At 32.8% G+C, this 14,251-nt stretch overlaps 3 protein-coding genes across 3 annotated transcripts; 1 reads left to right on the forward strand and 2 right to left on the reverse strand.

Annotated features, from left to right (window-relative positions):
* The first annotated feature begins 504 nt into the window (after positions 1–504).
* Positions 505–5,467, forward strand: LOC130668164 (N-acetyltransferase eco). Its single transcript, XM_057470297.1, has 6 exons — positions 505–695; positions 925–2,796; positions 3,455–3,674; positions 3,753–3,926; positions 4,000–4,205; positions 5,010–5,467. Exons 2-6 carry the CDS (start codon positions 953–955, stop codon positions 5,131–5,133), a joined length of 2,568 nt encoding a protein of 855 aa, XP_057326280.1. The 5' UTR covers positions 505–695; positions 925–952; the 3' UTR covers positions 5,134–5,467.
* Positions 5,468–5,775: 308 nt separating this feature from the next.
* On the reverse strand, positions 5,776–9,675 carry LOC130667544 (probable ATP-dependent RNA helicase DDX43). Its single transcript, XM_057469191.1, has 7 exons — positions 9,464–9,675; positions 8,926–9,202; positions 7,589–8,853; positions 7,364–7,511; positions 6,890–7,131; positions 6,651–6,813; positions 5,776–6,550 (listed from the first exon to the last, which is right to left on the reverse strand). Exons 2-7 carry the CDS (start codon positions 9,199–9,201, stop codon positions 6,311–6,313), a joined length of 2,334 nt encoding a protein of 777 aa, XP_057325174.1. The 5' UTR covers position 9,202; positions 9,464–9,675; the 3' UTR covers positions 5,776–6,310.
* A 1,683-nt stretch (positions 9,676–11,358) lies between these two features.
* LOC130667551 (rRNA 2'-O-methyltransferase fibrillarin-like) lies at positions 11,359–13,902 on the reverse strand. Its single transcript, XM_057469203.1, has 4 exons — positions 13,664–13,902; positions 12,960–13,328; positions 12,557–12,659; positions 11,359–11,956 (listed from the first exon to the last, which is right to left on the reverse strand). Exons 2-4 carry the CDS (start codon positions 13,325–13,327, stop codon positions 11,774–11,776), a joined length of 654 nt encoding a protein of 217 aa, XP_057325186.1. The 5' UTR covers position 13,328; positions 13,664–13,902; the 3' UTR covers positions 11,359–11,773.
* Positions 13,903–14,251: the final 349 nt, after the last annotated feature.

Here is a 14,251-nt window from a genome sequence, read left to right on the forward strand (position 1 = left end):
TTTAACTTAATTGCTGAATTAAAAATCTTATTAATTCCATATTGATCATTTACCATTTTATTTCATAAGTAAATAGGTTGATTTTTTTATATTTTTTCGTGTCATTCTTCTCAATATTTAATTTTCTGACATCATAATTTGTCATTCCATTTCCATCAGTTTACAAATTATTATTTAATTAATAGATATAATTGTCAATTTTTTCCGATTAAAATCAGTAATACATTTATTTAAAAAATCTGAATTGTCAAACCGTTGCGCTCTCTAGTGGCAGTATAAATCATCTGATCATGCTTCATATTCGTATACACATTCCTAACACTGCGATCGTTCTCCTTCTATCTAGGCTTCGTGCCCCTACCCCCCCCTTAACATACGAACAAAAACACAAACAAATAATTAATCAAATGCATTACCAATATAAAATTTATATCACGAATCTGTTTTATCGTAAGTACATAAAGTAAAGTTTTATAATTCAAAATGTTGGTAGCAGCGTTTAAAAATAGAGGGAAAACAGCACAGCGTTGTAACGGACATTGTCAACAGTCGCAGTTAAAAAACGCTGACAACATTTTCTCTTAAGTTATTAAGATTTATTTCATAAAACAATACCCAATTAATTACCTAAAGTTACTTAAATAAATAATTAAATTTAAGAGAATATTAATTTTGGTGCAGACAATTAAAAAGTGGTAAGTTTATATATTTAATTAATTATTATGTCATTTGTGGTTAGGTCATCGTGCCGCGAAATTTTTTCTATCATTTTTTATTTACAAATTTATTTTTAATAATTATTTGAAATTTCAATTTCCAATTTTAAAAAATTCAAAATATTGAGGTTTATTTATTGATTATTAATTATTTGTTAATTATCAATGAGTTATAGATAATTAATTAATTGAATTTATTTAACACTAGATCGTGATCGATCACTGAAAAAATAAAAATGCTGTCATCAAGTGATAGTGGGAAAGGCGATTCGCTGAGTACTCCAAAGAGGCTTCAAAAAAAACTATTTAACACCCAGAGTGTAAGTTCAACCAAAAGAAATTTATTTCAAACCGAAGTACGAGGTAAGAATACCGCCAATGGGTCAGAAGATGAATCTGATCTAGGCCCAATGTCACCGCTAGCTGTCACTGATAGCAGCTGCGAAAGTTCACCAGGACGTCAGTATGATTCCCCGTTCACGACACCGGAGAAGTCCCCACGTCTGATGAGTCTTACGTGGGACCGACTGCGCCCGGCATCGTGCACTCGTGATAATCATGGCCTGTCACCCTTCAGTTCGCTCAAAAGACTGACCCGGAACGCACGTTCGACACCACGGCGTCGTTTCAGCTCAAACTCACCAGCTAAATCTTCATCGAGCTCAAGTACACCAAAACGCCGGCCTTTATTCGACAACATTATTCCCGAGACACCCAGAGACGCCAACACAACTGTCATCGATGGTTATCTGGATGACGAAATAGTCCCAGAGACTCCACAAAAAGACGGTTGTGATGAGACACCTCATAAGGAAAATTATCATGAGCGTAAACTCATCACACCGCTTGGTTCTGTGTTCAAAGAAGCATCAGTACCGCGTTTGCACAGACGCAAGTCCATTTGCACTCAAGAGTCTGCTGATGGATCATCACCAGAACCACTGAAAGCTGCAAAAATAGCAGCTACCAAAAGACATCTCAATGAGTCGTCATCATCATTTATGCACAGTGGCGTTAAATTATTAAAGACTGATGAAAATTACTCGATACCTAAAGCAAGAGCTTCGCTGTTTCCTGAGGAGAAAAGCCCGCCCCCGCAATTCGCGCCACTCAGCACGAAATCATTTTACAACAGTTGTGTTAGCGATGACAAGAAACGTCACTCATTTGGCTTTGGCTGGAGACCTGTGGAAAAAGAGACCAAAAAACGTCATAGTTTGCCGTCACAGAGAAAATCTGGGTCTCGTAGGTCACGATTTGGTCAAATAAATGCTGGTGTCAGACATGGTATCAAAAGACCTAAAGTCAAACGTCGCGTTGACGCTAACGATTCGCTCAATAAAAAGTCACCTGGGGCAAGTAAATCAGCTGGTGCTGACGAACGTCAACATCAGCAGCAAGAGATTGTGCCTGCGGCTGTTGAGGGTGACGTTAATGAGAATATTTATTCAGCGGCTGGTGAAGTAGAAAAAGAAAACGAACCGATGGAGACGAGCGGATTGATAATTCCAGTTAAGGAAAAAAAAGTTCCAATGTCGCCAGTGCGCGAGGATCCTAACAAAAGATTTTTCAAAACTAACAGAACAATAAAACCCCGTCACGTTGCTACTGTTACAGTGAACGACAACATTAAATTGAAGGTTTCAGATGGGAAATTTGCTCTGCAACAGAAGAAAGGAAAACATGTAAGTAAGAAACCGAGACTGGAGACGACGGTGACGATGGACGCGTCTGATTTGACGGTTGACGAGCCAGCTATTGATGAAAATATCATTGAGAAAGATGTCGCTGACTTGCTGAAAGTTTTGGAGGACGATTGGGCTGACGACGATTACGACAACATGGAGTCTTTGGCTAAAGCCAATGTCAACAATCGCTCGCCGCTTAAACTCCAACGCAGTGTTCGCGGTGACGGACTTCTCATGTCCCCGGCCAGCGTTCTCAGTTCCATGACTTCGGAAATGAACATTGAAGACCAGGCTGCTAAGAAAGATCAAGATCCTGGCTCGAGCAAAGAAGCTAATCAAAAACTATTCCCATTATTTACTAAAGGATTCTCTAGTAATATTGAGCTATTTGAGTAAGTATTTAATATTCAATTAATATTTATTCAACGCTTTCCACAATTTACAAAATTTTACAACGTGCCTTCGTCTTATCACAGCGCGAGTAACAAAAAACAAAAAAAAAAATAACATGTACCTGAAGATCGGAATGATATTGAAGTTAGCCAGCGTCAAATAATTTTTGAAATTTTTTTAAAACGATAAATCATGAAAAAAAAATATTTTAAAAAATTGCATTTGAAGTTTTTTTAATTTTCTACATCTGCATATTTTTAGTTTATTTTTTTTGGTAATTGATTTGTTGAAAAAAAAAATCCGAAAATTGTTGTATCAATGATTTATTACGATCCTGAAGTTAGCAGACAATTAAAAAGTTTTTGATTTTTTTAGGACAATTAAATTTGAAGAAAAAAAAAAACTAAAAATATGCACATGTAGAAAATTTAAAAGACTACAAGTGCAGTTTTTTGAAATATTTTTTTTTTTTTATAATTCATCGTTTTATAAGAAATCCAAAAATTATTAGACGCCTAATTTCAGTATCATGACTTGTTTAAGAATGGAATTTTTAAAAGTATTTTCCTTAGATTCTTAATCGGGACATTGAACTTGACATCTAAAAAAAATTTCTGTAAAATATTTATTTATTTTACAATCTCCTTTTAATTTTAGAGAGACTAAAAAAACTGGCCGTGGTATTAAACGTCCACATGGATGGCAATTATCGACGAAACTTAATGGCGGCAGTGATCAGTACCAATTGGACGCTGGACAAAAACGTTTTGGTACAACGCAGTGTAATGAATGCGGTGTTGTCTATCAGATCGGAGAACCAGAAGATGAAAACGCTCACTTGATATTCCACAACAGTATTCGCAAGTTACGATTCAATGTAATTACTATTTTTATTTACTTACCACATCATTAATAATTTATTTGCTACAATTTTGTTAATTTATTTTTTTTACAGGGATGGAAAAATGAACACGTGGTCTATCAAGATCCATTTTCCGACAGCCGGATCATTACACTGGAGCCAAATGATCCTAAGCACTGTTGGAAGAAAGTCGAAGAGATCATTGAGTTGATAAATCAAGATCTAGGCTTACATGATATCGATATATCTAGCTGTCAAAATAGAAAGGTATATTATCATATTATTAAATTAATTAATTAATAAATAAATAGATTAACTAATAAATTTTTTACCGTCACAGATTTACTTCTATGTGCGAAACAAATGTATCGTCGGTGTACTAGTTGCTGAAAGTATTAAAGAGGCTTACAGAATGATACCTGAGCTCATTGATTTAGACTGCTGTGAAGAGACACCTTCGCCTGCTAAATGTGGTGTCAATGTTATCTGGACTGCTTTGAGCCATCGTAGACAAGGAATTGCTAGAAAATTACTAAATATCCTCAGGTAATTTTAAAATAATATTTTCATACTTACCATCTATATGGGAAAAACAAGATCGTACTGGATACTATCCCGGATTGTAATCACGACAGCCAAGTTGACAGCAAGCCAATGACAACCTACTGCAGCAACTTGTTACCAAGTTGACCGCAACTAGTCACCAACTTTCTGAGAAAGTTAACTTAAATTCTATCAGAAAGCTGGAGACAAGTTGCAGTAGCAGATACCCTGCTCGTCAAAAAGTTGGTATTCATTAGTTGGCGACCAACTTGACGACAACTCTAGCTTTTGCAACTTTTGGCTACAAGTTAGCACCAACTTTCTCAGAAGGTTGGCGCCAAGGAAGAGTCGCAATTCGAAAGCAGGTTTCTGAGAAAATTGAAGGCAACTTTCCGTCAACTTATTGGACTTCCAACTTTTACCACCAATTTTCTCAGAAAGTGTCTATTAACTTTGGAAATACCAACTCTTGCGGCCAACTTGGTGTCTAGTTGCGGCTGTTAGTTTGACACCAGTTTCCGCCAACTTAGCTATCAGGGTAGTCACCAACTTTCGGGGAAAGTTGGTCACAACTTGTAGTCAACAGTTACAAAAGCTGAAAGTTGTCGTCAACTTGATTGCATTTAATTGACACCGACTTTCTGACCAGAAAGTCTTGCTATCAGGGCAGTTATATCTGAGGTACAGAAAAATTTCAGATAATCTGAGGAGTAACTGAGTATAATCGGGGATAGTGGCCAGCACCTCTTTGTTCTTTCCGTGTACTTATAAATGTAATTTATGATCTAAATCTTTTTTTTTTTATAGATCCCACTACTATTACGGCTACATCATGTCCGTAGATGATCTTGCATTTTCTACTCCCTCACAAGGTGGAAAATTATTCGCCGAAAAATATACCGGAGCGCGTAATTTCAAAGTCTACCACTAAAAATTTTTAAAAAATAATTTTACTCAGCTGAGTATTTAATCAAAAATGAAAAAAAAAGTTTAGTGGAATTTTTAATGAAATTTTATTTTCTAAATGGATTTTTCATACGAATGCAAGTATTTCTTTTATTATACCGTTTTTATATTTTTTCAAAACTTACGATTATTTTTTTACGTTTACTTAAAACTTTACTATTAATTTATAATATTTATTTTAAAATTAACTCTGCCATAATTTTAAACTTACGACTTGAAATTTTAATTCTTAATTTGAAAATCAAAATCCTGTCACAAAATGTTATTTTATCATAAACTGACTTAATATATAATTAATAATTAAATCAAAACGAGAGATTATTTTTTAAATAATCAACTAAAATCTCTTGTACTGTACAACTCACTTTTGTATTTCTGTAAACACAAAATAAATTGTAACGATAAATATAAATAAAATGTAACTGTTTTATAAATAAATGATTTAGAATAAAACGATACGAGTATTATTGATATATAAATATATGTAATATATTTTTATTTATTAAACAATACACAGCTTTGCATTAAGTCAAATAGAAAAGTTAACTAAACATTAAATATAATATAAATATTATAATAATAGTAACTCTTAATTATTGAGTCTCGAGTAATTAAGTAGGAAAAGTAATTAGTGACTTCAAATCAACATCTTAATGATGTACATAAATATAATAAATGAAAAAGAAAATAATAATTTTTAAACATTCGTTAAATTCTGCTAAATATCGTACAAAACTAATTAGAATCTAAGTATAAATAAATCTAATTTGATCAACATAAAAAAATTAATGCGAATGACTGGAAGACTTAGATGTTTAATCTAATAAAATCTTAACAATCATCAACATTTAACAATATATTAATATATTATTATAAATATTTAATAATCATAATATACTAATACTGAAAAATAATAATTTTAAGTGAGGTAAGACCTAGTACCCAATTAGAAAACTAGTACCAGATCAGAAAACAGATTTCCTGATCGGGTACTGGGTCTCTTACCTTAGTGTGTTGTTACACATTAATTTGTACTTTGAAATTAAGCAGTCTTTAAATAGTAATTGACGAATGTTTTTATTTTTTTCTGTTTAAAAATCTATGACTTTTAATACAGAAGTTAAGCTGATAATTTGTGGTAATCAGTAAAATGAACTAGAGTAATCATTACGGCCTCGACCGCCACCGCGTCTACCTCCACCACCACCTCCACCCCACCCACCGCCGCCTCCGCCTCGTCCACCTCCACCTCGTCCGCCACCGCCACCAAAACGCCCACCTCCTCCGTGAGCATCCATACGAGCACTATCTTTTTCTTGTGCTTTACGGTCTTTCCATGCGTCGTAACGTTCGGTCATTTTGTATAATTCTTCAGGTACTTCCTATTAGATAAACAATAATTATTATTATTATTATCAAGAAATCAATTGATTGATTGATTGATCGAGTAATTGGTTTGTTTAAGAGGTTTCATAAAATTACCTGACTAGCTTCTTCTAAAATAGAAATAAGATTTTTAGCAACAGCCCAATCTCCCCGCGTAACGAGACTTATACTTTCCCCAGATCGACCAGCGCGTCCGGTACGACCCACACGATGAACGTACTCTTCAATATCACGTGGAAAGTCATAATTAAATACATACCTAAATAACAAATTAATAATTTTACTGTACAATAAAAATTTACGTATTTTTCCTCTGGATGTCTACTGATACTTACGTGATATCTTCAATATCAATACCACGACTTGCAACATCTGTAGCGAGAAGAATCTTAACTTCTCCGGATTTCAAGTCCGCCAGAGCTTGCTCTCGATCCAATTGATCACGTCCACCGTGGATACTTTGGGCTGTAACTCCGGCCAATGCAAGTTCACTTGCTAAATCATCAACTCGCGATTTCTTCCCAAAGAAGACCATCGCTTTGTCTTTCTCTCCCATACTTTGAAAAAATTCATGGAGCTAAAAATATTAACATTTATTATCATCGATATTATTAAGAGAGGTTTTAATTTTTAATTAATGAAATTTGTCTCATTAAATTTAAATGATAATAAAAATAAACGAAAGATTCCGAAGTAAATTGTAATAATTAGAAATTCAAATCATATCTAATAAATTTGGCGGTAATATTGCAGGTTCCTCGTTATTAATTAATTAATTAATAATAATTTAAGGTTTTAATTAAACTTACATATTGAGTTTTCTCAGATTCATCAACAATTAAAATAGTCTGTCGCACTGAATGTGTAGCAGCCAAGTCTAGAGATCCAACGTATACTTGAATTGGATCGTTCATGTATGATTTTACTAAACGTCTAACTCCATCTGGCCATGTTGCACTTAAATAAATAAATAAATTTATTATTTAACAAAATATTAAAGCCACAATTAATAATAATTGAGAAAATATAAGTACCTAGTCATGACAGTCTGACGATCAGGACGGACATCGATCAAAGCTTTACGAATCTGCGGCTCGAATCCCATGTCCAGCATTCTGTCGGCCTCGTCGAGGACTATGTAACTTATTTCGCTGACATTCAAAGTACCAGCCATCACCAGATCATTTAATCTACCGGGAGTGGCAATTACAATATTGACGCCCTTCTCGATACTGCTGACTTGCTCTTTGCGACTCCCACCGCCGTACAGACATGTAGCTTTGATACCACGGTAACTGTACTTCTTGACTTCGCTAAAAATTTGCAGCGCCAACTCTCTTGTCGGCGCCATTATCATGACATTGGGACCGACACGTTTATCACGCGGAGTCTCTTGACCGTCGATATGAATCAGAGCCGGCAGCAAGAATGCAAGGGTTTTGCCGGTACCGGTTTGGGCGATACCAATCAAGTCTCTACCGCTCAATAAGACTGGCCATGCTTGACACTGAATTGGACTGGGCTCTTGGAATCCTTGCTTACGAATTTCTTCAAGGATTTCTGGGTAATCATGAAACGCGTGCTCAAACTTTGTCACGGGGTTTGGAACCTTGTTGTTCGAGGGGTCGGCCTCATCCTCGAGCATGCGGCGACAGTCAATATTATTTTTAGAGAGACGAATTTTGGCGACTTCTTCTGGGGACATGTTAGCAACCTCTGGATCTTCGTTGTAGAAATTTTTCTTTAGTGGTTTCAAGTCTTTCCAGCGTTTCTGTTCAAATTCTTTCTGTTCCTCGTTTACAGAAGTCCAGTCAAAGTCACCGAAGTCTAGAACATCGCGTTCTTGTTTTTGGGGTTGAGATGAAAAGTTTGATTGCTGCTGTGCTGGCTCCGGCTGCTGCCAATTATCGTACTGAGCTGATGAAGAATCTTGGTGACTGTAATTTTGATTTTGCTGATTATCATACGATGATCCATAAGATTGTCCATCATTTTGTCTCGATCCATACGACTGTCTGTCATTTTGTCTTGATCCATAGGACTGTCCATCATTTTGTCTTGATCCATAGGACTGTCCATCATTTTGTCTTGATCCATAAGACTGTCCATCATTTTGTCTTGATCCATAAGACTGTCCATCATTTTGTCTCGATCCATACGACTGTCTGTCACCTTGACCAGATCCATATGATGAACTCTCATTAATCAGATCATTAATCATCTGTTGAGCTTTTTCTCTTGACTCATCACTTCCTGATATCTTGACCGACGTATTCTCCCCATCTTGAGCTTTGTCAATCTATACAAAAAAATAAAATTAAAAACATTATTTTCATTGAAGTGGCAGGTCAATTGACAACCCAGTACTTACATTGATATGAGCACCGGACTGAGCCTGGAGATCCTTTATAGTTGCGCCTCCACGTCCAATTATTTTACCAACGTGTCTCTGCTGGATTTGAATTGTTACTGACTCCTGATTTCCTTGGCCTCCGTAACTGGAATTACTATTTCGTGACTCTCGTCCTTGATTATTATCGCGATCGCGATTTGAATTTGTCCATTCGCGTCGTTGATACCCGTCATTATTTCCTCTGTTTCCACCTCTGCCACCTCCTCTAGGTCTATTCCCGCCATAATCTCCCATCCTAATAAATAATTAATTAAATTAACATTTGTAATTATAAATAAATTATTCAAAAAGTTTATTAATTAATTATCTTTTAAAAAATAATTCAAGGTTAGAATTTACTCTACAGTTTTTCTACGAATTTGTAATCTGACCTCTTCTTGGTACTTAAAGTATCTAGACTATTAAATTTAATACGTAATAAAAAAAATAGAATGTATGATAACAATTATTTGTTTCGAGTTTCTGTAGATATAAAATAAAATAAAATAATACTTACGTTGCAAATTATTATTACAAGATAGAGAAAATAAAATTAAACGTCTGTTAATTTTTATTACTTCAGAAATTTAAAGTTGTTTTGCTCACGTGCGGTAGCAAATGGTGGTGATGATAAAAAATACCAGTTACCAATCAAAATTTAAGTTAAAACGCCGGTACCCGGATGGATACACAAACACAAGCTAACGAGGAACAAAGATCTCGGATAATATTGCAGGTGCGCATGCGTGGTGGCTAAGGGAAAAGAAAGGAAGCAGGAAGCTGATGTTTGTTAAATGGGAGAGGGGGGGTCACATTTTTTTTATCGACTGAGCAACGTTTGAATTTGGAGGACGCGGACTGAATGCTAACAAAGCAGTGGCATCTTATTCTTGTGCTTATTTTTGAACATGAGTGTGAATGTTACTGACAATTAGGAATTTTTAATTATTTTAATAAATAAATAAAATGTGAGTATTTAAATAATTGGAAAATTAGCGCGCGCATTTTTTAAATTTAATTATTTATTTTAAATTTATAAATTGTCTCATGTCTGCTAGATTCACATGAGTGTGAATCCAGCAGACATGAGACATTTTATGAATTTTAAATAAATAAATTAATTAATTAAAGTAATGAAATTTTAAAAAATGCGCGTATGGATTTTTTATTGATCTAAATACGCATTTTTAAATTTTTATTCCACTTACATTTTATTTATTTATTCAAAAATTTAAAAAATTCCTAATTGTCAGTTACATTCATGAGTGTGAATGTAGCAGACATCAGACAAATTTAAAATTATAAATAAATAGAGTTAATAATTTTTAAAATCATTTATAAAAAATGCACTTGTTGATTTTAAAATTTTTTAAGTGTGCATTTTTTAAAAATTTGATTTCATTAATTATTTACTCTATTAATTAATAATTTTAAATACGTCTGATGTCTGCTACATTCACACTCATTTTTAAATTCAATATCGAGTAGCGGAAAGTGTAAATTATATTTGATTATTGACTTAATTAATTATTAATTGTTATAATAAAGTTTTAGTGGTGACAAGTGTCAAGTGTTGGAATATTTTTAAAAAGTGTTGATGTGAAAATTAATTCAAACTTTGACATCAGTTTTGCAAGTGACTAAATTGTGAGTTTAATTTTACTGAAGTTGATTTTTTGTTTTTTAAAATGAACCTAGTAGTGAAAATAGAAGACAATTGCTGCAGAAAATTAGCTCAAGTTTTCCAGGTACTTCGTATAATTTTCCAGTCATGGTGAGTAAATAAATTCAAACTTAATATTTTATTTTATTTATTTAAAATTGAATTTTTACACTGGAAATTGATAGGTTGATTTATTTTTAATCGAGTGTTTAAATATCAATTGTATTATAAGGAATTTAAAATTTAAAAAAAGTTAGTGGTCATTAAGACAAATACCTAAATACTTTTAATTATTAAAAAGTAAATTTTTTTTAAAAGCTTCAATAAAATCAGCTCTCAGCGCTCTGGTCGTCGCTCATTCCGACATTAATTTTTTATGTGGTAATTAATTTTTTTACATCAAAAAGCCTCAGGGCAATTTGAATTAAATGTTGCCACGTGTTTTATCCTAAAAATTTATTTTTAAAATGTCTGATAAAAAAAGTAAATCTCAAGACAATAAAATGAGTTGAAGAACAATACGAATATCGTAATGCGAGATTCAAGTTATTTATTTGGATAACTGGTAGATGACCTAAAAGATATTTTTTATCGTAGTCGTTGATTAAAAAAAAAATATATAAATATATATTTAACGTCTTACTGATAACTACTTGAGTTTTAAAAAAAATTTTAGTATAATTATTAAAAGTTTCTTATGATTTATAATTGAATAGTCAAGTAGATATAATATTAATTTATAATCGATATACATATATTTCTAAATTTATTGAATTGAGAAAAAAAATATAATTATTACAACATATTTGACATACAGTATTATTGTTTTGAAAAACAAAATAGGAAATTACACACGTGTAGTTATCATAAATTATTACTTTTCTATCCACGGAGTTTAAATGATCGTTAACAAAACGTTACCACTATTTTAAAAATACTTATTTCAATTGGATTGTATCATGAGTTTTATTATTTTTTTTTTTTTCCTGTACTTATTTTTTCTTGATATTAATAATAAAAATTATAATTTTAGCTTATCATTATTATTGTTAAAGATTCACGCAAATAATTGATGAGGAATTTATTTTAAAAATTTCCTCGTGGTTTTTTTTTCACACAATTATCTTTAAATCTTTTTTTTAATAATGAAAATGACGGGGATTATTAATAAGGCCCTCGATCACTTCGACGTGAACTGTAAGATGACCCGCGATCATTTTGTCCAGAGCCGTATGATGATGATCTGTCATTAATGACATCTTCAATAAGATGTTTAGCTTTTTGCCGAGCCTCTGGTGATCCTGTTATTGTTACGGGGATACCGTCTCTGTACCCAGATTTATCGATCTAAAAATATCAGTAAATTAATATGTTTATATTTATTATTTATTTACTTATATATTTATTAGTAAACTGTTAAAAAATTCGAGTGATTACGGATTTTGATTAAATCCGAATTCACTCAGGATTTAATCCGCGTTCTCTCTGTAAATTTTTATGAAACTGAAATTACCAGACGTCTATTAATTTTTGGATTTTTTTTAAAACGATAAATTAAAAAAATTTCACTGATAGATTTTTCGATTTTCTACATGTGCATATTTTCAGTTTTTTTTTTTTTTAAAGTCGTTGAAAAAAAAATTCGAAAATTGTAAATTGTCTGCTGACTAATGAGTGTAAATGTAGCCGACATAAGACGATTTTTAAATTACATATAAAAAAATTAGAGAATAAAATTGATAAAATAAAAAAAAATGGATGTACTGATTGTAGGATTTTCTAAAAGTCTATTTTTTAAATTTTTTGATAAAACAATTTCATGTCATTATTTAAAAATTTAAAAAATTGTCAAATGTCCGCCAACTTTACTGTCATTGCTGACTTCAGAATCATAAATTTGTTTACAGTGTAAGTTATATAGTGAAGATTAAAAAAAAATGTATTTACATTAATACGAGCATTACTCTGAGCTTGAAGATCTTTAATATTAGATCCCCCACGTCCAATAATCTTACCAACATGTTGTTGCTGAATATGCATGACAGTTGTGCTAAAAGATAAATAAAAAAAAAAAGTCAATTAATTAATAATAATGAAGTTTAAAAAAAAGAATTCCATGAAAGCTATTATAGATCCATGCCGTGTATTACCCATGAATAATATAGCTCTCAAAAAAGATACCTTTTTATTCTTTGACAATAATTTGTATGAATGTATCAATATAAATATTTATCGAACGAAAAGGTGGCATTATACGACATTATTTGACAAAATGAACAATTGGACAAGACAAGCATTAACTATTGTACATATTTTGGACATTATTTTAAACATTTTGAATTTTCTTCACCTCTGTCTGTCATGACTCCCATAATAAGAACCATTACTACGTGAACCATCTCTTCCGCGACTATCGCGGTATGAGTTACTCCATTCTTTACGCTGATATCCACCACCATTACGTCTATCTCTACTGTCACTTCCATATTTGCGATTTCCATATCCTCTGTATCCTCCGCCACCACCACCTCCACCCCCTCCCCCTCCTCCTCCGCCACCTCCAAATCCACGGCGGCTTCCGCCACCCCCGCTGGTGCTTCCAGCACCTCCTCTGGTGCTTCCGCCACCACCTCCACTGGTACTGCCACCTCCTCCACCACTTCCACTGTCGCTACGTCTCCTTCTGTTATTATAATCGCGATTATAACTGTCACTCATCCTGAAACAAACAGATTTTTATTATTTTGCCCTAGAAATTCACCCCTCGTATTTCCCCCAAAATTCTTTTTTTTTTTCCATGTTAATATTTAATTATCAAATAAATATTTAATATAAATATCGATCTCTTGCCAATCGATTTTAAAAATTTATTGATGTTTGGTTATTTGTAGCAACATAACCCGGTATAGCCATCACGACTACTCGTGATCGCACGAAATCATTGATAAAAATTTCAACGGGAAAAAAAAAAACTCAACGCAACGCGACTATTGAAATAATAAGTTGATATATAAGTGATAAATAATATATGTGAGGATATAAATGCATACTTACTTGATTTACTGAATCAATTGCAGTCGCGGGATAAAATATATATCAGTTTAGGTGATGATGATGATAATGGTGGTGATAGACGTTAAAATTTTTTCGCAGCTTTGTATTAATATAAATGGAGACTCGCGATGGTGGATGGTTAGTAATGGTTGGTCGTTGGTAGTTTGTAGTTGTCGTGGTTGCCGTCGAACTTGACGCCGTTGTCGTTGTTGAGAAGCTTCGGGTCGGAGAGACTTAAAGCCGCTTTTTTTTTACGTCTTAATTTTATGGATGGCCACTGACTGCCGCCTGACACTTATTGTACACATTTATTACTATAGTTTCATATTTATGTTGTAGTTCTCTATATCTATATATATATATATATTTGCTTTATTAATGTTTATATACAATGAAATATTTAAAAAAATAAATTAAAATTAAATAATTCCCGCCATTTTCGGATAAAATACCGGTAGCGGTAATAAAGACGCGTTTTCAATTGTTTATGTCGTTAAAGTCACTGATATATATTTTTTTTTATATTATTGATAAATAATTATTGTTATTAATTAACAACAGTATGTATTTATTTTTTTTTTTTAATTT

This window comes from Microplitis mediator, chromosome 5 (assembly GCF_029852145.1).
Source record: "Microplitis mediator isolate UGA2020A chromosome 5, iyMicMedi2.1, whole genome shotgun sequence".
In the NCBI taxonomy this organism is placed as follows: Eukaryota; Metazoa; Arthropoda; class Insecta; order Hymenoptera; family Braconidae; genus Microplitis; species Microplitis mediator.